Below are 27,913 nucleotides of genomic sequence, written 5' to 3' on the forward strand. Positions count from 1 at the left end.
ATTAGGCGAGTTTACTTGCGGCAATTGTCAGTTTGTAGGTGAGAGAAGGTGCTGAGAGGCAAAGGGTTACCATATGCCTCACCGCTCTCTCCTACAAAATGACAATTGCCGCAAGTAAACTCGCCCAATGTAAATTGGGACTTACTGAGAACTTATAATTTTGTTCAGTAACATTTTGTAGCTTTAGCAGTTGTCAAAAGTTTAAAATATTCAAAACTGAATGTTGTCTTTTTACTTTTTTAATTTTTTCCTTTGAAAGAGTATAAAATGCTTAACTCTGTAAAAATAAGTTACTGAGTAATATTTACTGAGAAAGTACAAGGACAAACCTATCGTATCACCTCCTTACTTGGTCTGTTCCCTAACTGCAAGAATCTTATATTTTTTACTATTTTTCCGAGAATATAAAGGAAAAATGTTATCGTAGTAAAAGATAGCAGCTACTTGCAGGTTCAGAGCGCTTATTGTATCACCTTTCTTCTTTCACCATGCGTAGAATATTCTGCAAGTTGATTCTTGCATGTTCTGGAAACGATCAGCTATTCCTGTCCAATCTTTCTTACCGGTATTTTATTTAAAGAATTGTTAGGGATACGTTCATGGCACAATTACCCTGGTAGTGGCATCGTAAAATTTTGAATATGTTATGTCAAAACTTTCTTTATGTTGTTGGGGAAATTACAACAAAAATAATTTTTTATAAAGGGATTTGACTTTTTATATTCGATCAGCTGGAGTGATACCACTACCTGGTAGTTCTGCCATGGATACGTTCAATGTAATTCATATTTCAATTCTAACTGCTGTTTTAAACGTGTATTTTCCTTCTCCCTTTCTGTTCTAATTCCAGAAGCTACATTATGTTAATACGTTATGTCCAGGCTTTGTTGCTGTTTATTGCTATGGTCTCAACCTATTTTAGTCGTGTAAATATTGGAGTGGCTGTGGTAGCCATGACAAATGCCAACAGCACAAATCCAAATTTCCCGGTAAGATCCATAACATTAAAACAAAACCAAACAAATTAATGTTGACAGTTTTTTACACTTCCAGGAATTCAAATGGAGTGAAAGAGAAATTTCCTACATCCTCTCCAGTTTCTATTGGGGATTCTTTGTGACACAACTTCCCGGTGGAGTTCTGTGTAGACGCTATGGTGCAAAGTTTATTATGGGTTTGGCAATATTTGTTTCCGGTTTATTAAGTGTCATAACTCCCTGGTGTCTGTACTGGGGAGGATGGCAGGCGCTGTGTGTCATACGAGTTCTATTGGGACTGGCCCAGGGCCTGGTAATGCCTTGTGTCTTTGAACACTTGGCAAAATGGTCGCCATTAGAAGAACGCAATCGTTTGGGTGGATTTAGTCAAAGCGGTTATGATTGCGGAATGGTTTTAGCCATGGGTCTAAGTGGTATTATTGCCGAAAGCTGTATTGGATGGCCAGGTATATCTTATATCTCGGCTGCTTTATGTTTTGTTTGGTTTATTTTATGGCTGGTCTTTGGTGCCAGTAATCCAAGTGACTCGAGTTTTATATCAGAAAGTGAACGATTCTATATAACAACATCGAATGCCCATGAGAATACATTTCAAGAAGGAAATGGAAGTACACCCTGGAAAGCAATATTTACATCTGTGCCATTTATTGCTCTGTTGATTACACGTTCCGCTGAAATGTGGGGTTTGACCACATTGGAGTCTCAAATCCCCTCATATTTTCATGGTGTTCTAAATGTGGAAATCAAAACAAATGCATTTTATTCAGCTTTACCCTTTCTGGCAAGTTGGTTAACATCATATTTGTTTATGGCTATGGCTGATATTCTACAGGAACGTAAAATTGTTACACTGACTGCACTGCGTAAGATTTTCAATAGCGTTGCATTTTGGATACCCGCCCTAGGATTTATTGCTATTGGATTCCTAGATGAAGATGATCATAATATGGCATTGTTTCTTATAACGCTGAGCAATGCCATTAATAGTGGTGAAACAATTGGAAGCTCATTGAACATAATTGATTTGTCACCAACCCATTCAGGACTGTTGTATTCAATTATCAATACGGTGGCCAGTATTGTGTCGATATTGTCACCACTTGCTGTGGGATTCATTGTTACGGATGTGGTAAGTTTTATTTATTTTTATACCCTCCACCATATGGAGGGTATAATTAAATTTGTCATTCCGATTGTAACACATCGAAATATTCTTCGGAGACCCTATAAAGTATATATATTACTGATCAGCATAAAATTCTATGTCGATTTGACCAGGTCCGTCTGTCCGTCCATCCGTCTGTCTGTTGAAATCAAGATACAGCTCGCAATTTTAAAGATAGAGAGTCAAAATTTGGTACAGAAGTTTTTATTACTTGCAGGATGGTTGGTATTGAAAATGGGATATATCGGTCCACGTTTTGATTTTCGGTATTTTTAAGGTTTTAGCTTCATTATCCTACCAAAATGGCTGAAATTTGGTACGTAGCTTCTTTAGGGTTACAAAACTTTCCCCCAGAATTTTGTCGGTATCGGTCCACACCTTCATATAGCCCCCATATAACGGTACCTCCCGATTTTCGGTATTTTGAAGGTTTTAGCTTCATTATCCTACCAAAATAGCTGAAATTTGGTACGTAGTCTTCTTTAGGGTTATACAACTTTCCCCCAGATTTTTGTCGGTATCGGTCCACACCTTCGTATAGCCCCCATTGAACGGTACCTCCCGATTTTCGGTATTTTGAAGGTTTTTGCTTCACCGAAATGGCTGAAATTTGGTACTTAGTCTACGTTGGTGGCATAAAACTTTCCCCCAGAACTTTGTCGGTATCGGTCCATGCCTTCATATAGCCCCCATAGAACGGTACCTCCCGATTTTCGGTATTTTGAACGTTATGGCCTCAATATTTCACCGAAATGGCTGAAATTTGGTATTTAGACTTCGTTGGGGGTACTCAAACTTCACCTTTAAATTTGTCGGTATAGGTCCACGCCTTCATATATCCCCCATGGAAAAGTACTTCCCGGTTTTTCGTATTTTGAAGGTTGTGTCTTCGATATTCCACCAAAATGGCTGAAATTTGGTATTTAGTCTTCAATGTGATATAAAACTGTTGGCCAGAAATATGTCTGTACAGGTCCACGCTTTCGTATTGCCCCATTGCTGACTAAAATTCGTCGGTATAGGTCCACGTTTCGATATAGCCCCCATAGAACGGTACCTCCGGATTTTCGTAATACTGAAGATTGTGACGTCAATATACAACCGAAATGGCTGAAATTCGTTATTTCGTCTTCCAAGAGTTATAAAATATTCCAGAAGGGTATTATCAGTATAGGTCCGCGTCTTCCTATATTCTTTAGCCACATTCTCTTACGGAAATATAGGAAATTTGGTATTTAGTCTTTTTTGAGCCTAAAAACTTTCCGTCAGAAATTTGTCGGTATAGATCGACGCTTTGAAATAGCCCCCATAGAATGGTGACTCACATTGTTTTACCGAAATTGCTGAAATTTAGTATTAAGTCTTCTTCATACACGAAAGGAAACTAATTATTCCATTTTACTTCAATACAACTTGTGGTGGAGGGTATAACAAGATCGGCCCGGCCGAACTTAACGCCGTTCTTACTTGTTTTAGTTATTTACAAATTACATACAATTTGGGGCGAGAACACCGTTTTCCATAACGTGGACCTGGACAACATTTTTTGGTGCACAAGTTTTTGACCTATGATCTGCCTATTTCCATAATATTTGGTGGATAAGTTTTTTTGGTCACTTCAAACCCTAAATACTAAATTACATCTAAACTATGAAAACGCCGACAAAACTTAGAAATACCTGAAATCGGTTGATACCATTATATGAGGGATATTCCAAAACATAGGTATATGTCCAAAATTGTTGGTGGATAAGTTTTTTGGCCGTTAGGAACACTAATTGCAAAACTGTAGCTACTACGGTCTAAATTTGTGTCACCAAACCTTTAAAATACCGGAAGACAGGAGGTAGCGTTCTATGGGTACTATATGAAGACGTGGACTTATACCGACGAATTTTAGGTGGAAAGTTTAACACCCCCAATTAAGACTTAATTCCAAATGTCAGCCATTAAGGTGGGATAGGGAAGCCACAACCTTCAAAATCGGGAGGTACCGTTCTGTGGGGGCTATATGAAGACGTGGACCCATACCAAAAAATTTCAGTTGGCAAATTGTATACCTCCAACGAAGAATAAGTACCAAATTTCAGCCATTTCGGTGAGATATTGAGGCTAAACCCTCCACATACCGAAAATCGGGAGGTACCGTTCTGTGTGGGCTATATGAAGACTTTGACCTATACCAAAAAAATTTCAGGTCGAAAGGTCTTTATACAGAAAATTTTCAGGTGGAAAGTGCGTGGGATAGTGAGACCAAAACCTTCAAATTACCGAAAATCGGGAGGTACCATTCTATGGTGGCTACATGAAGACGTGGACCTATACTGTCAAATTTCAGGTGGAAAGTTTTATATCCCTAACGAAGACTAAATACCAAATGTCAGCCATTTCGGTGGGATAGTGAGACCAAAACCTTCAAAATACCGAAGATCGGGAGGTACGTTTTATGGGGTCTATATCAAAACGTGGACCGATATAGCCCATTTTCAATACCAAACGTCCTACACCTAGAAATGACTTCAGTCAGAACGCCACCCACATAGAAGGTACCTCCCAATATTCGGTATTTTGAAGGTTTTACCTAAATGACTGATATTTTGCTGCTACAAAATTTTATCCCTGAAATTTGTCAATATAGGCAGGGAGTCCACGTGTTAATATAAGCCCCCATACAGCGGTAACTCCCGACTTTCGGAATTTTGAAGGATATGCCACATTATCTGTTTTTTATACCCTCAGCATTTATGCTAACGAGGGTATGTACACTTTCATACGGGCAAAATGTGCCTCATCGAAATAATGGTTTTAGACCCCAAGTATGTTTGGACGAAATGTGTTTCAGACAATTTGGAGTCGATTTAGCAATGTCCGTCCGTATGTCTGTCTGTCTGGCTGGCTGGCTGGCTGGTGCGCACGATAACTCTCGAACGGATGAATCGATTTGGTCCAAAACGTGGCTTTCGCAATATTTTGTCTAAACTTAGTTTAAGTTCGAAGATGGGTTATATCGGTCCACTCCTTCCGGTACCTCCCCCACAAAAGTTCGACATTGTTCGGAAAATTTGTGTGCACGATAACCGATTTGGTCTATACTTTGCACATCGTTAAACTTCTACCAAACTTAGATGAGGTCCCAATATGGACTCAATCGGTCCACGCCTTCGGGTAGCTCCCACACAAAATTTCGGAAAAGTTCAGTTTAGGACCTGCTCAAGAATCGTTTTGATTTTTGTTGTGACATCTTGTATTCACGGCACCCCATACGGCGGTACAAGTTTGCTCAGGAGCAAAACCATACTTCTTGAGAAAATAGCCAGAAAGTTTCAAAAAACCTTATGACACCGTGTGTAGTGGTTGGAGCGTAAGATAACTCTCGAACGAATCTGCCGATTCGATCCAAAATTTGGCCTTCATAATATTTTGTCCAAACTTAGTGTAAATTCGAAGATAAGCCATATCGGTCCACTCCTTTGGGTACCTCCCCCACAAAAGTTGAAAAATGTTCGGAAAAATGAGTGACCGATGTAATCCATACTTTGCACATCCTAATATATCTACCAGATATAGATCAGGTTCGAATATGGACTATATTTGTCTCCTCCTTCTGGTATCTCTCACACAAAATTTCGGATAAGTTTACTTGAAGACCTGCTCTCGAATCACTTTGATTTGTGTTGAAGCGATTTGCATTCGCTACCTCAATTAGACGGTAAACGTTTTTTCAGAGGCGAGTCCATATTTCTTGGGAAAACAGCCCGAAAGGTGTAAAAACCCCCTATGTCACCATATGTGGCGGTCGGAGAGAACGATAACTCCCGAACTGTTCAACCGATTTGGTCCAACATTTGGTCTTCGTCATATTATATCCAAACATAGTTTCATAGGGCAATACCGGTCCACAACATCCGGTACTTCTCCCCAATATTTAAAAAATTTAAACAAATGGGGCAACCAATTTGGTCCATACTTTGGATCTCCTAATATTTTGTCAAAATTTAGTCTAACTTCTTAAATGGCCCACATCTGTCCTCCCTAAGGGTACCTCCCCCACAAAAGTTCAACATATGTGCCTTAGTGCATTTTTGTCGGCAAGTTCAAATATCCAAAAAGGGCCACAAAATTCAGAAGAGACCCTAACTAAATACTTTCGATCTGTACGTAGGTGAAAGTTGCACTTCACATTGGCTGAGGGTACATATCTGTCGGCAAAGCCGACTGACACTTTTTTACTTGTTAACGAGGTTTTCCTAGTGGCCCCATTTACACCACTAGTATGTTTGTCGTAGGCTAGTGTGATAAAAAAGTCCTATCTATAGATATCCCCGCAAATTTTTTAGCTTTATTCGTATCCATACTTTTTTCGGATCATACGTCCAAAATTTTGGAAGCCCCCCTAAATACAAAAGTTTTTTTTTGGAAAAAAGTATTTCAATCCACACAGGCTGAGGGTATATCTCTGTCGGCAAAGCCGACTGATACTTTTTTACTTGTTTATTGACATTCTAACATGTTCTTATTTCTCTTCTACTCTCGTTTGCAGCACAATCGCTATCAATGGCAAGTGGTATTTGTGATTGCTGCGGGAATTTTTATTGTTGGCAATTTATTGTATATAATTTTTGGTACTGCCGAGACTCAACCATGGAATACCGAAGATTATTTACCATCCGATGATACTGACAATGAATGGCATAGTTATAAGAGTAATTTTAGTGATTTGGAAACAATGCCCACACACCAACAGCAAGTTGATTTCCAAAATAATAAAATATAATTTTTTTTAAATATATGTATGTAAGTATATTCATTATATTTGAAAAAAGAAGCAAATAATTATGTAAATGTAATAATGTGTTATATAGTTCTATTTTTGAATAATTATTGTTAATATATTGTTATAAATATAAAATAAGACCTACGTTGTTCTTATTCAACAAAATTTTATTTTCTACAACAATATTCGTATTATGCCTTAAAGTATGCTAAATTATTAGCTTTCTTAATATGTTGAGTTGCCAACAATAATCAACACTTTAACATGGTGCTCAATACACTGGTGCTTAAAACATTTGCAGCTTGGAATGATAGGTAAACGTCCATTGTATGGAATGGTCGGCATTGGGAGCGTTATGGATAGTCAATATAATATTACCGATTGATATGTTCGGACGGACGAAACTTTTTGTTTCCCTTCGATTGTACTTTTTCGATTGAAAGTACTCTTCTATGAGGGTTATATGAAATAAAAAATGTGAAAATATACTAAAGTGCTTTGTTGAGGAGCAGCATCAACGCAGCAAAAAATAAAGGAACTTTTTGCAAAAGCGTACGATTTCGATGAGAAATTCGTATATATACTTAATAGGGTATCTGACGAACGATACGATATTCGTGTGGGTGGCTCCAGGGCTTTCTGAAATTGCGGCGTCCATATCGTAAAGTGGATTTAATTCAAAATGCGTTGTAGGGTATTTTTTATCTTTCGGGTCATTATCCCAATAATTATGGACTTCCTAAAGAAATTTAACAATCTAATCAGGAACACAAGATAAATTTTTCAAAATGTTCTTATGATGCACATAACCAAAATTTTTGAACTTTTATAGTCGAGATACACGAAGGAGGTGACCGATATAGCCCATCTCGAACTTAGTGTATATAGTTTGAACCAAATCGATTAGAGATCTTTTAGTTGGTGATGAAAGGGTTATTTTTTAATACGGGCCAGTCAGCATGATACGGATTTGGTCTTACCATATTCCAGATTTAAAACCTTGTTTTGATGAGACATATTTTTTCTGGTATCAAAGTGTTGAAATTATTACAATAAAAATTAGAGGGAAAAATGCATATACAAATAAAGTAGCGAAATGATTATATAATAGTTAGGCGAAAAAGGGGGCATAAGTTTTTATGGTACACCATAAAAAACGACTCCCACCCAATAGCCATACCGACAAGTATATATCGACGCCTCCAAACAATAGTATGCTAAGTCGACTTAGCCTGTTTTCAAGTTCTTTACATTTTTATATTTAACGTCCTTTAACTTAAATTCTGTCAAATTTTGGTAATAATCGGACAATCCGAACAGAAGTTATAAACAAATATTTACTTAGCATAGTACTGAAGATCAAAGAAATTTCCAAACTTTTAGAGATTGTCCTGCAAAACTCACTGTTTAGAATTAGCAAACTATTATTTGGAGGTGTCGAACGTCCTTTAACTTAAATTCTGTCCAATTTTGGTAATGATCGGTCAATCCGAACAGAAGTTATAAACAAATATTGACTTAGCATAGTACTGAAGTTCAAAAAAATTTCCACACTTTGAGAGCTTCTCCTGCAAAACTCACTTTTTAGACTTAGCATACTATTATTTGGAGGTGTCGATATGTACTTTGTAGGATTTCCGACGAAAGTGTGTTACAAATGGAATGACAAAGTTTATTATACTTACCATCCATTTAGTTGAATGAGGTTACGCTTTTTAGTAGACACTTTGGCAATAAAGAAACTAAAAACACCCATCACCCAATGTTCGTAACATACGCCCAAACCAATGCTCTTGCTTTGATTCAGTAGCATTTGTTTGTTGTTGTTTTTCATTTCTTATAATACATATTGAATGATCGTAAATCGTTTTATCCACATAAACCGGTAATGAAGAATAGTAACCGGCAAAGTAAACAATTGTTATTGAACTTATCAATAAAGTGGCATTTCTCTTACTCCATTGTTTGCAGTTCAATAATGTGGATTAGTTTGATCAATTGTTTATTAAAAGTGTGAAATAATAAGTGAAATCGTAAATATGTAGTAAACTGAATAACAGATTAAGTTTATCTTTGTTAGTAAATATTTAGTTATAAATTGGATCAAAACTAAAACAAACAAAAAATTAGTTTTGAATAATTTATGTGATACAATTTCCTGATTTTTATGAAAGGTATCTTCTTTGCATTGGAATTTGTAACATTTGTAAATTCTATCAGCGAAATCTATCAGCCTTATCCCAGTCACAATAAACCTTTGAGTAATATTTTGAGCAATGAACGTAAACAAACAAAACGATTCCCGTACCAATCACACAAAGCCACAAACTTTTCAGCTTCTCTGAATCGTTTCATTCTCACAACCAAAACAAAACCACAAACTTTTCAATGTAAAAAGATGGTAATTGTACGATTGCTGAAATGTACTTCGGCTATGCTTTGCCGAGTTGCTTCATTCACCACCGAAACAAAAAGCATTTTTGGCAAACGTTTGACGTGCGTTATGTTCAATGACGCACTCAGGCACACACACACACACATGTGATTGCTTAACAACCCTATAAACTAACATCAACATACCACAGTTAATATTTTATTAACCACCAAACGTTTTTGATTTATTCACATGTGTTTAGTACTATTCGTTTTGTTTAGTACTTTTCGTTTTGTTCGCACTCATGAATGTAAACAAAACGAAACTAAACAGCGAACTCCGCCAGCGTGGGTTATTCTTCGTTTTGAATTGTTCCTATGGAAAATTCGGAACGAAACGATTGGAAATGTTATTTAATGTAGTTTTACGTACGCTGGTTTTGAGTCAAGCCTTGACAAAACCAAAAACCACAAGATGATAACGCACCAAGGCTGAGTGTTGATGTGTTTTGCAGCATGAACTTCCTAAAACAACGTTTATTATTTTTCCCGCTTTATTCCGTTTTGCAATGTTGCACTATGGATATGATCAAATCTTTTTTCCTTTCTCATCTGGCATTGGTACATATAATGTCCTTTTTTAGTATATAGTAGTTGTTCGACATTTTTGATTTTAAATAAAACAGTTGTATATTTGGTTGAACTTTAGCCCATATTCTGTTTTACTTCTTCTCGAATATTTCGTAATTGATCGTTATTAGGTTGTCACCTTAACGGGGATCGCTCAACGAGATACACCAAATGAATTACAATTAAGTGGTGGAATGGACGAATTGCCCAACATGAATGTGAGTAATTAGATGGAAAACTCTATATCGATTATATAAATCGATTGAAATTTAATTGAACCTGCTGGGAAACAATGAACTCAAAAGCTGGACATGTTAAAATACCATTTTATAAATGAGTTCGTTGTTGTTTTGTTTATTTGTTTTTTCTTATGCGGTAAATTATTTTTAAATAATGTTTATAAGTTCAAAAATGTTTTTTTATTCAAGTGGTGGTGCATACCATCCTATGCGATGTTATCATGCCATATTTTTTGCTCAAATGTTCTTCCAGTTCCACAACCAGTTGTAACGTGACCGATTCATACCATCCTTACATCCCACCTTAAAGTATCTATCATAACGACAGTCTAAACTTCTAAAGTTATCCCATACATAATATTTTCCAATCGTCTTTAGCATATGTTAGATACAATGTTGTCGACGACAACACCGTTTTGTAATTATTCTCATTCACTTCGAGTAACTACCCGAATATGTATTCTGGGTTTATTCACCGAAATCGTCGATCACCGGCCGTCAAAGTACGACAAGATGTGTGGCTTTTTCGCAGTCTCCTTACTCCTTAGCTACGATTCCAACAAGTTCCTGGCAAGCTCCAAGTCCTAGCAAGCTCCAAGCCCTAACGAGCTCCAAGCCTCTTAGCAAGCTCCAAGCTCTTAGAAAGCTCCAAACTCTTAGCAAGCTCCAAGCCCTAGCAAGCTTAACGCTCATAGCCAGCTCCTAAATATTAACCGACCTCTTCGCCCCACTGCAACCCGAACGCCATTGAGTTGAGTCATACACCCGACGACCGCTGAGCCGACTGCCACCCGAGAGCATAACCGAGCAACATCCGACCAAAAATTATGTATTTGGGGGGTTTCAGATTTGTGTGGAGTCGCCACTCTAGAATTTTTGGGAAATTTGAACTTGCGATCTAACTTTCTTGCGGTATAACTTTCCAAAGGATCTGCACCACTACACATGGTGCCATAGGGATTTTTACAACTTTCGGACTATTTCCTCAGGAAGTATGGACTTGCCCCTGAAGGAAACATGCACCAACGGTGCAGTAAATACAAGTTGTTACAACAAAAATCAAAGCGAATTGAGAGGAGTTCTTAAACTGAACATATCCGAAATTAATCCGAAGTAGTGGACCGATATTATCCATCTTCGAACTTATACTAAGTTTGAACAAAATGTTACGATCCACAAATTTTAGACCAAATCGGTTGATCAGCTTGAGTGATACAGTTCGCTCCAGCCACTACACATGGGTCATATGGATTTTTACAACTTTCGGGATATTTTCTCAGGAAGTATGGACTTGCCCCTGAAATAACATGCACCATCGTAAGGGGGGCAGTGAATACAAGTTGTAATAACAAAAATCAAAGCAATCGGAGAGCAGTTCCTAAACAGAACTATTCCGAAATTTTGTCTGGGAGGTACCCGAAGGAGTGAACCGGTTGAATTCATATCGGAAACTCTACCTATGACCTATGTCTGTTAGAAATTTCACGGTGTGCAAAGTATGGACCGAATCGGTTACTCCCTTCAAGAGTTATCATGCGGCCAAATTTTGCGAACAGTTCGGACAAAATATTACGATTCCCAAAGTTATTATAGGCAATAATAGACAAACAAAATCATTCATTCGTGCATCAGGAAATATTTTGCATTTATGCTAAAGGGACAAAATGTGCCTCTCAACTGGTTTTAGACCCCAAGTATGTTTGGACGAAATCCGTTTCAGACAATTTGGAGTCGATTTAGCAATGTCCGTCCTTCTGTCTGGCTGGTGCGCACGATAACTCTCGAACGGATCAACGGATTCGAACCAAATTTAGGGTATCGTAATATTTACGACGGTATAATTTTCCATACTTCCTGAGATATTGGCCTAAAAACTTCAAGAAACCCTGACGGTACCAAACAAATTTAGCAAATCCGCAAGATAATTCTCGCAGGGAGTTTCTGATTGGTATAGACTTTGCACATCGTTTTATTTCATCCAGGCATATATCAGGTTGAAATATAATCCAGGTCGGTCCACTCCTTCGGGTACCTCCCACACAAAATTTGGGAAAAAGTGAAGTTTAAGAACTCCTCTCGCATCATTATACCCTCAGCATTTATGCTAAGGAGGGTATATACACTTTCATACGGGTAAAATGTGCCACATCGAAATAGTTTTCGTAATATTTTGTCCAAACTTAGTTTAAGTTCGAAGATGGGTTATATCGTTCTATTCCTTCCGGTACCTCCCCCACAAAAGTTCGGAAATGTTCGGAACATTTGTGCGCACGATAACTCTTAAAGGAAGTAACCGATTTGGTCCATGCTTTGCACATCGTGAAATTTCTAGCAGACTTAGATGAGGTTCCAATATGGACACAATCGGTCCACTCCATCGGGTACCCACAAAAATTTCGGAAAAGTTCAGTTTAGGACCTGCTCTCGAATCGCTTTGAGTTTTGTTGTAGCAACTTGTATTAACTGCCCCCCAAACGACGCTAAAAGTTTCATCAGGGGCAAGTCCATACGTCCTGAGCAAATAGCCTGAAAATTACAAAAAAAACCCCTATGACACCGTGTGTAGTGGTTGGAGCGCACGATAACTCTCGAACGGATTAACCGATTCGGTCCAAAATTTGGCTTTCGTAATATTTTGTCCAAACTTAGTTCAAGTTCGAAGATGTATTATATCAGTCTACCTCCCCTACAAAAGTTCAAAAATGTTCGGAAAATTTGTGAGCACGGTAACTCTTGAAGGGAGAATCCGAGTTGGTTCATACTTTGCACATCGTGAAATTTCTACCAGACTTAGATGAGATTCCAATATGGACTCAATCGGTAAATTCCTTCGGGTACCTCCCACACAATTTTCGGAAAAGTTCAGTTTAAGACCTGCTCTCGAATCGTTTTGAATTTTATTGTAGCATCTTGTATTTACGGCCCCCATACGGAGGTACAAGTTTCATCAGGGGCAAAAGAGAAAATAGCCTGAAAGGTTAAAAAACCCTATGACAGCGTGTGTAGTGGTTGGAGCGCAAGATAACTCTCGAACGAATCTGCCGATTCGATCCAAAATTTGGCCTTCATAATATTTTGTCCAAACTTAGTTTAAGTTCAAAGATAAGCCATATCGGTTCACTCCTTCTGGTACCTCCCCCACAAAAGTTCAAAAATGTTCGGAAGAATTGTGCGCACGATAACTCTTGAAGGGACGGACCGATTTGGCCCATACTTTACGCATCCTAAAATATCGACCATATATAGATCAGGTTTGAATATCGACTATATTTGCCCATTCCTTCAGGTACATCCCACACACATTTTCGGATAAGTTCACTTTAAGACCTGCTCTTGAATAAGTTTGATTTCTTTTGAAGCAACAGTCTCAATTACAACGGTAAACGTTTTTTTTCAGTGGCAAGTCCATACTTCTTGGGAAAACAGCCCGAAAGTTGTAAAAAAACACTATGGCACCATATGTAGTAGTTGGAGAGCACAATAACTCTCAAATTGATAGACCGATTTGGTTCAAAATTTGGCCTTCGTCATATTTTGTCCAAACTTAGTTTAACTTCTAAAATGTCCCATATCGGTCTTCTCCTTAGGATACCTCCCTCACAAAAGCTCAACATTTGTGTCCAAGTGCGGTTTACGGTCTGTTCGGAGATCCTTTGGAAATTTATACCGATGGTGTACAGCCATATTATATCTTCCGTAGACAAGTCCATGCTTCCTGGCATACTGGTCAAACAGGTGTACGATAACCCACTGAAATGACTAGTGGGCGCGATATCTATCGAAAAGATATGACTCTCAAAATAAGATCCACTTCCCTTATGCACCATGTCGGTCCATTCCCTCTTCCGCAAAACTCTTGCACTTTAATCCTAATCCACATTTTTGTCGGCAAGTTCAAATGTCCAAAAAGTTCCACAAAATTCTGAAAAGATCCTCGATATATTCGTTCCGTCCGTTGATGAAAGTTCCAATTCATATAGGCTGAGGGTATATCTCTGCCGGCAAAGCCGACTGATACTTTTTTACTTGTTGTTAATGCTCATTTTAAAAGTGCCCATTTTTAGTTTTCCGCTAAAATGTTAGTAAAACGGTACTGTAAATGGAATCTTTTTTTATACCATTTCAGGCTACAAAATTGTTTTTTGAATTGTTAAAAAATCTCAACTCGTTACCAAGTTATCAACGTTTACATTTTTTATTTCAGGTTGCATCATTTTCAGTGACAGTCACTGTATACCGACAAATTTCATATGGAAAGTTCAATACCAAAAATGAAGACTGAATACTAAATTTCAGCCATTTCGTTAGAGTTATTGAGGCAACAACCTTAAAAATACAGAAAATCGACAGGTACCTTCTATGGGGTTTATATGAAGTCGTGGACCTTCACCGACAAATTTCTGGGGGAACGTTTTATACCTTCAACGAACATTTAATATCAAATTTCAGCCACTTCGGTGTGATATTGAGGCTAAAACCTTCAAAATATCAAAAATCGGGTGGTTGCGTTCTATGGGGGCTATATCAAAACGTGGACCGATATAGCCCATTTGCAATACCAAACATCCTAGGAGTAATATAAACTTCTATACCAAATGACAAAGCTCTATCTTGAAAATTGTTAGCTGTATACAGAACATACGAGAGCAAAGTTGAGAGCATTTACCAACCAAAAGAGGAAATATGAGAGTAAATAGTGGAATGTCGGGAAAAATAGGAAAGTGATTTTGTATCTCATGAAAATCTTACATATTTTTGAAAAAATAGGGGCTTTCGGATGGAAATAAGAAACTGCACATGTATCTTATGTGAGGTACCTGTACAGTATGAAAAAACTACATCACGAACGAAAATATGTAAAAATTCTTGAAATATTTTTTTCTTTGTACTTCTTTGGTTTGATACATAAGTTCTACTACTTTAGGGCTATAATATTGTACAATACCGTAAAGCAAAATTCTTATTAGTTTTTGAGATAAAGCACCGACAAATGGAAAAAGTGTCGTTTTATCCCGGTTTAGATGAGGCTATAAAATCCAAACCCGATCTAACAACACAAAACCCAACTTGGGGTTTTATAGCCTCAATATGTACTTTCAGAAAATGCGCATTAGAAGTTGTTTGCATTTTCAGTGTTGCACAGTGTATTTCTTAAAGAGGTTTGTGCGTGGCCTTTAATATTTGATTGAAATAAATGTTATTTTAGTCAAATAGGCAAAATTTCATTCATTCCTGCTACAGGAAAACATTTTTGACGGAAAAAGTCGAAAAGTAGTTGGCATGTTTCACAAATACCAATATCTCAAATAAAATTCAGACGGTTTGGTTTGAATAAATGCACATTAATCTTTTAATTCAATTAAAAATATGCCTACTTATCAAATCAATTGTAAGTGGCGAGAAAGAATTGACAAAAATTCCCCACAAATATACATATTTATTTGGTAATTATATCAGGTACTTTACACGCGGTACTTTTTTCCGTAACATTAGGACACATTGAAAAATCTTTAAACTATTTTTAAATAAAATCAAATACCAATTTATCATAATTTTTTCATAGAGGTGGATATCCTATATGTCATGCAACATTGACAATATTGAATTTATCACCTTGACCACCAGATTAATTCTTGAAACTTCCATATGCGGTATTACAATAATAACCCTCGATTTGTGCTTAGGACATGTTTGTGTGCCACGTCCACACCATTGACTAAAGTTCCGTCAATAATAACGCAAGTACGAATTGCCTGCCGGCGATTAAATAGAATAGAAAATTTTACATTATCGTTTGTATGCAGAACACAAATGTTTTGCATTTATTTTTTGTCACTTGTGCTAAGCAGTTATCGCTTTTATAACATACCCACTGACTGACTTATCTGAGAGGTAACTAACAACATTTCCCGAAACTAAATTTGTGAAAAATAAACAAAATTGAACAAAAACAAAACGACAACGTCATGAACTTGAATTTTTTTAACGCGGACGTTCATTACACAGATATGGTTGTGACCAAATGCGTTCAAAAAAAGCAAACCACAAGTACACACTAACCGACATGCAAATGACGTTCGATGGACGACAATCAGACGTTGTTGGAATTCATAAGATACTAAACATGTGATAGATTCTTAAAGCTACTAAAATTAATTGATAATGGGAATTCTTTGAACAGCAGCAGAATTTATCATCACTGTTGGTAGATATGGATCATAATTTTCGAAATAATTCTGCGGAATTTAGAATACGTACTTCATTGGGATGTTAGACATGTTTAGGAGTATAAAATTCAATTCTAAAATTAATCAACATTAGCTCCTCTTTCACTGGCCACTATAATAGCATCAGCATTACCAATAGATGTATATGCAGGGGCTGAAAGATTAGCGAATATCCATAAATTTTTTAAAGTGAGAAAGTCTCACCCTGAAAATAAATAGTGTGGTTTTTCTGGTTGGAGGTTATGCGAGGAGGAAGTCATTGATATTTTAATTTTTGCGGGCGGTACAGCAGCCCTGTAAAATGGACCTACTGAAATAGATAAGGGTAATTAATTGGTGAAAATTCCAAGTCGGGTACATTTGGTGAGATTGTATATTTAGGAAAATATAACATTTATTTGAGCTTTTATGTAAATACTCTCTTTGAAATGCATCAGCTAAACACACACGGAGGAAAAAAGGCCTCTCTAACATACACTCCGGTTCATCTGAATAGAACCAACTAATTTTGCCTTCAAATACCGTTATATCTAACGATAGGAGAGCAATTGAAAATTATGTTTTTGTGGTCATGTAGACTATAGGTCAATTAGGTTAGGTTGAGAAGAGGGGTGCCTCAAGATCACCACATGTCCTTAAAAAAGGGCATACACTTAAGCCAGAAGAGGCCTGTTGTGCGCTCTAATTTTTATGTGTCCTGGAAGTTGTTGTTTGTTTAACAAAAAAAATATTATAAAACAAGTAAGAACGGCGTTAAATTCGGCCGGGCCGAACTTGTTATACCCTCCACCACAAGTTGTATTGAAGTAAAATGGAATAATTAGTTTCCTTTCGTGTATGAAGAAGACTTAATGCTAAATTTCAGCAATTTCGGTAAAACAATGTGAGGCACCATTCTATGGGGGCTATTTCAAAACGTCGATATATACCGACAGATTTCTGACGGAAAGTTTTTAGGCTCAAAGAAGACTAAATAGGGCTATATCGAAACGTGGACCTATACTGACTAATTTAAGTCAGAAATGGAACAATATGAAAGCGTGGACATGTACAGACATATTTCTGGCGAACAGTTTTATATCACATTGAAGACTAAATTCCAAATTTCAGCCATTTTGGTGGAATATTATACGAAAACTCGGGAGATACCATTCATGGGGGCTATATGAAGGCGTGGACCTATACCGACAAATTTAAAGGGGAAGTTTGAGTACCCCCAACGAAGTCTAAATACCAAATTTCAGCCATTTCGGTGGAATATTGAGGCCACAACGTTTAAAATACCGGGATGTACCGTTCTATGGGGGCTATATGAAGGCATGGACCGATCCCGACAAAGTTCTGGGGGAAAGTTTTATACCACCAACGTAGACTAAGTACCAAATTTCAGCCATTTCGGTGTGATAATGAAGCTAAAACCTTCAAAATACCGAAAATCGACACGTACCGTTCTATGGGGCTAGATGAAAGTGCGGACCGATACCGACAAAATTCTGGGGAAAGTTTTATACCCCTAAAGAAGACTACCTACCAAATAACAGCCATTTTGGTAGGATAATGAAGCCAAAACCTTAAAAATACCGAAAATCGGGAGGTACCGTTCTATGGGGGCTATATGAAGGCATGAACCGATACCGACAAAGTTCTGGGGGAAAGTTTTATACCAGCAACGTAGACTAAGAACCAAATTTCAGCCATTTCGGTGTGATAATGAAGCTAAAACCTTCAAAATACCTAAAATCGGGAGGTACCGTTCTATGGAGGCTATATAAAAGTGTGGACCGATACCGACAAAATTCCGAGGGAAAGTTTTATACACCTAAACAAGACTATGTACCAAATTTCAGCCATTTTGATAGGATAATGAAGCTAAAACCCTCAAAATACCGAAAATCGGGAGGTACCGTTCTATGGGAGCTATATGAAGGTGTGGACCGATACCGACAAAATTCCGGGGGAAAGTTTTATACACCTAAAGAAGACTACGTACCAAATTTCAGCCATTTTGATAGGATAATGAAGCTAAAACCCTCAAAATACCGAAAATCGGGAGGTACCGTTCTATGTGGGCTATATGAAGTTGTAGACCGATATCGTCAAAATTCCGGGGGAAAGTTTTATACACCTAAAGAAGACTACGTACCAAATGTCAGCCATTTCAGTAGGAAAATGAAGCAAAAACCTTAAAAATACCGAAAATCGGGAGGTACCCTTCTATGGGGGCTGTATGAAGGTGTGGACCGATACCGACAAAATTATGGGAGAAAGTTTTATACACCTAAAGGAGACTACGTACCAAATTTCAACCATTTTGGTAGGATAATGAAGCAAAAACCTTGAAAATACCGAAAATCGGGAGGTACCGTTCTATGGGGGCTATATCAAAACGTGGACCGATATATCCCATTTTCAATACCAACCATCCTGCAAGTAATAAAAACTTCTGTACCAAATTTTGACTCTCTATCTTTAAAATTGCGAGCTGTATCTTGATTTCAACAGACAGACAGACGGACGGACTGACATGGTCAAATCGACATAGAATTTTATGCTGATCAATAATATATATACTTTAGGGTCTCCGACGAATATTTCGATGTGTTACAAACGGAATGACAAATTTAATTATACCCTCCATATTGTGGAGGGTATAAAAATATTACAAATTTGTAGTTGCGAAGTATTTGACTATACGAACTTTGTTTTTTCGACAACAAAAGCACTGTAGTTGTTTGGATTGTCAGTTAACTAACAACAATTGTTGCGACAGCGCTATTTGTTGTGTGTTGTTTGTTGATAAAGTCTCAATGTTATCGTGAGACGATGATGCGGGTTGTGTTGTGGTTTGTTGATACATTGTCAATGTGATAGTGAGAGGATGAGACCGAAGAAAATGTAGGGAATAACTGACCAGCAAACCAATCGTACCGACATCGTAACGAAATCGGAACAATGCACATGCACACAGCTCTTTATTATAAACCAGCATTCCGCAGCTGCGAGAGCCCTGTTGTTACTCTCTTTGACCAAAATCCTCTCCACCCATTAAAAATATGTTCTAACATAAAAAATATCTTGGTACACAAACATATTAAATTGAGATATGTTACAAAATGTTGTAAACATATATTTGTTTGCACCCCAACATAATATGTTTGGATCCATACATATATATTTTTGGATCCAAACATATTTCTAACATATATTTTTCTGCGTGCACGTTTCGGTCACTGACAGTGCGTTAAGTGCCCTACATTCAATATAAATTTCGAAGAAGGAGGGAATAATGAGTTATTCGAATTTTTAAATATGACATACTAACCTAGATGGCCCTCCTCAGAACATTTGTCTTATATAGTTCGGAACAGATTTCCTCTAAATTTCTTGATTTTCCTTTCCAATTTTGAATATTATGATTATATACTCATCGGCCCACCATTTTAGTACCTCCCTCACAGAAGTTCAAATATATTTACTAAAATGGCACGCGGGATACCTATAGAACGGAGTAACCGATTTGGTCCAAACTTTGGATCTCATAATATTTTGTCCAAACTTAGCTTAAGTTCGAAAATGATTGGATAATCAATAGAAAAACCAGTTCAAGCCCCATAGAGTGAAACAGAGTGTTCTATATTGGTTGCCAGGTACCTTTCCTGATGTCATTTGTGAAAGGCTGCATTACTGTTTGACTAGTCTTACCATGGGACATTTGGCCCCATATAACGCGATAGGTCGGTCTGTGGTACGCAATGCAGTGCCAGTCAAGCTGTCGTTGCAGTACTTGCTCTAATCATCATATGGTGGATAGGACCAACCTCCTCATCCATGCATGCTTCCTAATCTAGAAGTCCAAAGTTATACGAGAAAACCGCTTGATCGGCATCCTTATGAAGCGATAATTATCTGTGTGAATGCGATCCTCGGAGAGAGTAGCTTTAGCTCACCTACGCTCGGGATGACGCAGTTTAAATGTAGGACAAGTATGCGGTACAGGCCCGCACGACTCATTGGATATTTTCAACGGCCCTGCCAAACCTACTCAATTAACTACAGCAGCTTTGTGGTTACAACCCATCAAAGCAACCACATTCTTAGAATTAGAGATAGACTGGTATGCCCTCCACCATGAAATATTCTGAATTTATATGGAATAAATAATTTTTTGAGCACTGGGAATTCCTAATTTTAGCTGATTCGGTCAGGTAAAACTAGCGGTACTCTTATATGGGGGCTATATCACAACGTGGGCCAACATCCACAATTTTTGATAGAGAAGTTTTTAAGCCCTGGGAAATATAAATATCAAAGGACAGTCAATCTTGCCCTTAAATTTAGATAAAAACTAAACTAAACTCCTAAAAACCTCAAATGCCAAGTTACATCTAGTTCGGTTTAAAACGTAGCTAAAACCCTAAAAATACAAACAAAATCGGGAGGTACCGTCAGTTGGAGGGCTATACCTAAACATGGACCTATGTTGACAATTTTGATTGAAAAGTGTTGTAATTGTGCACTTTTAGCTAAAATGTCAAATTGCAGCTAGTTCGGTTAAAACTTGTAGCTAAAATCGTCAAAATATCGAAAATATGAACTTACCGTTATATGGACCGATATAGCCCGTCTTCGAACTTGATCTACGTATGAACAAGTAAAAAAGTATCAGTTGGCTTTGTCGACAGAGATATACCCACAGCCTGTGTGAAATGAAACACTTTGGTGCCATAGTCATTTTTTTACACTTTTCGGGCTGTTTTCTCTAGAAGTATGGACTTGCCTCTAAAAAATTTACCGCCGTAATAGAGACAGCGAGTTCAAAAAAGCTTCAACAAAAATAAAAGTGATTCGAGACCAGGTCTTAAAGTGAACTTATCCGAAATTTTGTGTGGGAGGTACCCGAAGGAGTGGACACATATAGTCCATATTATGACCTGATCTATATCTGGTAGATATGTTAGGATGTGTCAAGTATGGACCAAATCCGTCGCTCCCATTAAGAGTTATCGTGCGCACAAATTGTCCGAACATTTCTGAACTTTTGTAGGTGAGGTACCTGAAAGAGTGGACCGATATGGCTTATCTTCGAACTTAAACTATATTTTCGCCAAAATATTACGAAGGCCAAAGTTTGGACCGAATCGGTAGATTCGTTCGAGAGTTATCGTGCGCTCCAGCCAGCCAGACAGACAGATAGACGGACATTGCTCAATCGACTCCAAATTGTCTGAAACGGATTTCGTCCAAACACACTTGGGTTCTAAAACTATTATTTCGATGAGGCACATTTTGCCCGTATGAAAGTGTATACACGCTCTGTCTGTCTGTCTGTCTGGCTGGTGCGCACAATAACTCTCGAACGAATGAACCGATTCGGTCCAGAATTTGGCTTTTGCAATATTTTGTCCAACCTTAATTTAAGTTCGAAGATGGGTTATATCGGTCCACTCCTTCCAGTACCTCCCCCACAAAAGTTCGAAAATGTTTGGAACATTTGTGCGCACGATAACTCTTGAAGGAAGTAACCGATTTGGTCCACACTTTGCACTTCGTGAAATTTCCACCAAACTAAGATGAGGTACCAATATGGACTCAATCGGTCCACGCCTTCGGATACCTCCCACACAAAATTTCGGAAAAGTTCAGTTTAGGACCTGCTCTCGAATCGTTTTGATTTTTGTTGTAACAACTTGTATTCACATCCCCCCATACGACGGTATAAGTTTCATCAGGAACAAGTCCATACTTCCTGAGAAAATAAACTGAAATGTACAAAATACCCCTATGACAACGTATGTAGTGGTTGGAGCGCAAGATAACTATCGAACGGATCTACCGATTCGGTCCAAAATGTAGCCTTCGTAACATTTTGTGCAAGCTTATTTTAAGTTCGAAGATAAGCCATATCGGTCCACTCCTTCAGGTACCTCCCCCACAAAAGTTCAAAAATGTTCGGAAAAATTATGCGCACGATAACTCTTGAAGGGAGTGACCGATGTAATCCATACTTTGCACATCCTAATATATCTACCAGGTATAGATCAGATTCGAATATGGACTATATTTGTCTACTCCTTCTGGTACCTCCCACACAAAATTTCGGATAAGTTCACTTTAAGACCTGCTCTCGAATCGCTTTGATTTTTATTGAAGCATTCGCTACCTCCATTACGACGGTAAACGTTTTTTCAGGGACAAGTCCATATTTCTTGGAAAAACAGCCGGAAAGGTGGAAAAACACCTATGTCACTTTATGTGGCGGTCGGAGAGCACGATAACTCTCGAACTGTTTAACCGATTTGGTCCAACATTTGGTCTTCGTCATATTATATCCAAACTTAGTTTCATGGGCTAATACCGGTCCACAACTTTCTGTACTTCTTCCCAATATTTACAAAATGTCACTAAAATCGTAGGACGATATCACTTGAATGAGGCAACCAATTTGGTCCAAACTTTGGATCTCTTAATATTTTGTCAAAATTTAGTTTAACTTCTAAAATAGCCCATATCGGTCTTCCATAAGGGTACCTCCCACACAAAAGATCAACATTTGTGTCTTAATGCAGTTTATTTCTAATCCACATTTTTGTCGGCAAGTTCATATGTCCCAAAAGGGCAACAAAATTCTGAAGAGACCTTAAATCCAATCGACCTATCCGTAGGTGAAAGTTTCACTTCACATTGGCTGAGGGTATATATCTGTCGGCAGAGCCGACTGACAAAGAACCGCGAACAACTAACACGTTTTTTAGTTTTGTTGCTCTTTTCTTGAAAAATAAACATTTTTGTTGTACGAAAATGAATTTGCTAATGTTTTTGTTGAATTTCAAACACATTCGGTTGCAATTGTAGTTTTTGCAACACTATGAAACGTTTGAAATTAAACAGTTTGTATTTAATTTCAAGCATATTCTGTTGAAACTACTGTTTTAGCAATAATTTGTGTTTGAAACTACGCATTTCCATAAATTGCACTATAATTTGGTAATTATTACGCACCGCACAAAAAATCACAGTGATATTCATTGCAATTTTCATCAATAGACTGTACCGAGATAGCTATAATAATCACCATATGGTGGACCCTCCGACCCAGGTATGTCAAGAGGGATCTTTATGATCTAGAAAGTGAGGTCCAACCTTACAAGAGAGAACCCCATATATGAGCAAACCTATCAATCAGGTTTGAATAGTAATTACAAAGACATAAAATATAACAAGATGGGACATTTACATTGCTACTATACATCGGCAGATGGCGCTGGAAGTCTAACACAATGTTATGTTCCAACATGGTGACATAAAATTATGTTATACTTGCTGTTGTTGCCGTCGTGTTCTGTTAGTTGTATGTTATACACAAACACCCTCTATGGTTTAATAGCAAAATTGAACTGCATTATGCACAATGTCCAATCTTTACAGTTCTATGTCTTTGTTACAAAGACAATTATCGTGTGAATTCGATTTTCGGAGAGAGGGTTTGGCTCAACTACGCTCGCATATTGTGCAGCCGTACAAATTTCTATAGGGCAAGGATTGATGACACCCTGCGAAACATGTGCCCAGCATACGTCACATGTGGCACCTTTACAACTATTCTACCGAAGCTACACATCGAAGCAGCCAAATTTCTAGAACTAGAGATAGAACCTGAGCCAGATTAAGCAGAAAAACCAATTTGCATACAGTTTGTCAAAAAATTGTTTTCGAACCTAGAAAATCTTCTTAAGAAAAAAAATCTTTGTTAAGAATAAAATTCATAAAATGGCATGCTTTTCAAGTATTTACCTAAAATATGGGGTATTTTGGAAACTCCATTACATTTCGAAAACATTTATTTGACAATTTGCATTGCATGTAGTTTGGTTTTCGTTATTTTCTTGGACTACGTGGGTTAATTTTTATGACAATTATCAGTCATTTTTCATAAATTAATACAAATACAATTACTTGACAAACTGTACATACTATATGTTCTTACAACACCAACAAGATTTTAAGCCGGATTGCTCTATACCCATTTGAGATGAAAGGGGGGGCCAAGATACACTCCGGTTCATCTGAATAGAACCAGCCAATATTTGTCTACGAATACCGTTATATCTGACGAAAGGAGAGGAATTGTAAATTATACAAAAAAACTATTTCTAATTATAAATAAATGTCGTGAGTGTTAATTGCTATCAAATATTGTGCAAAAATTTGTATTAGAGTTTTGAAATTTGATGAAAATCGATTCTTAGAGCTGCAAAAAATATTTTTATGAAGAAATCGGTAGAAACAATTTATAAAGACAAAATTTTATACTGAATTATGTTCAAAATTTTCTATACTACAATAAAATTACAAAAAAGTCACATCTGATAGGTTTAAGAGTCCGAAACAGAGGAAATATGGTAAAGATAACTCAAATTTCTACCTTTCCAATCCAAAATTTGATATTTTATCTCAGGAAAGTGAATGCAAGTCGATGGGTTCCACCCAGTTTTGTTGGCTGCGGACATCTACAGGTCCAAAAAATAAAGAAAATTCCACCGCCGAACGATCCATGTCACCATCAAGTCCTTGGAATTTCAAAAGGTTCTAAGACATTTGATGTGAAGAAACAGCTTAGCGATAGGGGAAGGCATACGTTAATTTTTTCGAAAGAAAATGGTTTAATTTTGATGGTTATGATGTTCACACATCTTTTCCTCATAGTATAAGTACCGAAAAAAATATTTCTGATCCGTTATTATACAAAAAAGAGCGCCTATGTTTCTGTGCTTTCCATGTCATGCGATATCTTCTAAATCAAAGCCCTTGATGAAATGTAGAAGATGAAATATAGAAGAATACCAAGTCATAAAACCGTTGCATCTAAATTATATTCAATATTAATTTAACTAACATCTTACAAATATTTCACTCAATCATAATGCACGATAGCGGCAGAAAAAACCAAACGCACTTTTTTATAAAATGCAAGTCATTTTAAGAGAAAAAAGAAAGAAGGAAAGAAAAAATACTTTTACTTTCTCTTCAATTGTTTTTCTCAGAATCCATTGTCATTGAAATTTACACCAAGGCATTACAACATTTTGATTTGCTGGGAAAATATCGTTGATTCGTAAGACAATAGAAATGAGGAATTATCATAGGCTACATAAAGCATAATTAAAACGTTTGATTGACATATAAACATCGACGTAGATGCCGGTGTAAAACAGAATAATGCGTTTTTTTATGAGTAATCGTTAATTTGATTGTCATTCGGTTACCTCCTCGATCAGTAGTGGTGATGACAAGATAACGGTCATGTAAATAATTTGAATTTTTATTACAATTTAATGTAATGCTATAAATAATTATATATGTATGTATGTGAAGTTTTTGATTTTAACATTGAGTAATAGATTGACATGAAAGCGTTTGAACTTGTTATCGATTAAATGTTGGGACAATTTAATAATAGTTATTTATAAAGTCCGAGACATCTGATTGATATGTAAGGTATAATAATCATAGTGTATACGACGAGAGAACAATTTCATTTAAAGATGTCATCAAAAATGTTTTGAACATACATATGTACATACGTTTATGACATATCAGGATTTGACTACAGACGAATTTATAATACATTAATGCCTCGAATTGCATCGATAATCGTAACCGACAAAATTCGGAAAATAATTAAAATAATAATTATTTATTAATAATAATTATTATTTATTAAAAATAATTGTTATTTAATTTATGATTTATGTCATCGGGAATTCGTTTTTGAGTACCTACATTTCTTAAAAATGTGCTCCTTCTACGAAAGTCCGTACTATGTGTGTATTTAAGGATTAATATATAAATATTAACTATTTTTTTATTATCTAAAAAAATGGAAGCACGTTTATATTATATATTGTATTATATTATATATGTGCAAATATACTATACACACATATCTATGTATATAAAATGTCATTCTTTTTTATCTCCAAAATTGTTTTAAAGTGACATTAACAACAACATTAAAAAAGAGATAAGTTCATTTAAAATATCAATTATATTGTTTAAAACAACAACAGAGTTGCAGAGGTTAGTCACACTGTATTTGAAGTAGGAATTTTACTGAACAGAAGAGCATTGTAAACAGAATACCCGTCAGTTAGTAAACGTGAATGACTTGAACATTTTATCAGATAGCCAAACACGTAAATGTAGATCAAGTATTATAACAATTTAATACACGAGGTGACAAATTAAGTATGGGCCAAGGCTTGATAAACGATTTTTGCGCTTTTGCTCGTCAAGTACTTTGATTGATAGATGTCCATTGAAATTGACGTAAATTCAACTGTATCTTCTTTCATGTAATTGATGTAAGAATTTAAGAAATTTCGAAGTTTTGTAGGAATTTCATAGTTTTGCAAAATTTTTGTTAGGAAAATCACAAATTTATGCATTTTGGAACCTTGAAAAATGAACAATTTTGAGCTGTATCTTGATGGTGATTGCAATGTTATTGTTTTGTTTATACCGACAACGTTCAAAACAACATGTTTTTCACATGCTACACATTTCCTCCAGGGAGCGTGAGCTTTTCTAAATTAGAATATATAGCGTGTGGCGCCATAATACAGTTCTAGTATTATCATTTAAATATGTATGTATGTATATGTAGTATTGTCAAACAAAATAATTCTATTGATCCTACGCAAATTGATGCATTACGCCCACATTGACCTTCTTCCAAACTGCATATTTTTCATATGAACAAACCAACTATATATTCAAATATATAAGAACATTGACCCATAAATTCTTAAGAAAAATATTGCATATTTTTATAATTGTCACATCAGTGATGGAAAATGGGAATTCCTTTTAATAAATTTATTTCATATTTTTGTGGAAATGTATAGAATATAGAAACAGAAACTGAAGTTCCATCGAGAGTTTATTTACTACTCAATAAGAACTGAGGAAAAGTTCTCATGAAAACGTACGTTTAATAATACCAAACAAAAAACTTCCACCGTACTATGGAGGGTATATTAAGTAACTGCGTCCCAATTTATAAAACTTGTTGTTTTTAAATTTTGTGGTTGTTTTTTAAAAAAAATACAAGATTAAGCTGCATTACCTTAAAATAAATAAATAATTAAATAATGAATAAATAAAATAAATAAATAAATATTTAAACAAGTAAAAAAAGTGTCAGTCGGCTTTGCCGACAGATATATACCCTCAGCCTATGTGAATTCAAACTTCATCTACGGTCAGATCGAATGTATTTACGGTACTTTCATTATTTTGTGGCCTCTCTTGGACATTTGGATTAGGATTAAAGTTCAAAAGTGTTGTAGAGGAGGTACTTAAAGGAATGGACCGACATAGTCCATTATGGAAGTGAATCTTATTTTGGGATATATCGCCCACTAGTCATTTCAGGGGGTCATCGTATAACTTATGGACCAGCATGCCAGGAAGCATGGCAACAACGAACAGCATCGGCATACATTTCC

General features: G+C 36.6%; 1 protein-coding gene across 1 annotated transcript; it reads left to right on the forward strand.

Moving 5' to 3' along the window:
• The first annotated feature begins 757 nt into the window (after window positions 1-757).
• On the forward strand, window positions 758-6,975 carry LOC141405756 (putative inorganic phosphate cotransporter). Its single transcript, XM_073990441.1, has 4 exons — window positions 758-778; window positions 851-989; window positions 1,054-2,127; window positions 6,704-6,975. Exons 2-4 carry the CDS (start codon window positions 861-863, stop codon window positions 6,935-6,937), a joined length of 1,437 nt encoding a protein of 478 aa, XP_073846542.1. The 5' UTR covers window positions 758-778; window positions 851-860; the 3' UTR covers window positions 6,938-6,975.
• The last annotated feature ends 20,938 nt before the right edge of the window (window positions 6,976-27,913 follow it).

The sequence above is a fragment of the Musca autumnalis genome, unplaced genomic scaffold, assembly GCF_047663935.1.
Source record: "Musca autumnalis isolate F117 unplaced genomic scaffold, ASM4766393v1 scaffold_5, whole genome shotgun sequence".
In the NCBI taxonomy this organism is placed as follows: Eukaryota; Metazoa; Arthropoda; class Insecta; order Diptera; family Muscidae; genus Musca; species Musca autumnalis.

Coding starts and splice junctions, on each gene's coding strand:
- LOC141405756 (XM_073990441.1), top strand. CDS start 861: ATGTTAATACGTTATGTCCAGGCTTTGTTGCTGTTTATTGCTATGGTC. Junction 990..1,053: donor GCACAAATCCAAATTTCCCG/GTAAGATCCATA, acceptor TTACACTTCCAG/GAATTCAAATGGAGTGAAAG. Junction 2,128..6,703: donor GATTCATTGTTACGGATGTG/GTAAGTTTTATT, acceptor TCTCGTTTGCAG/CACAATCGCTATCAATGGCA.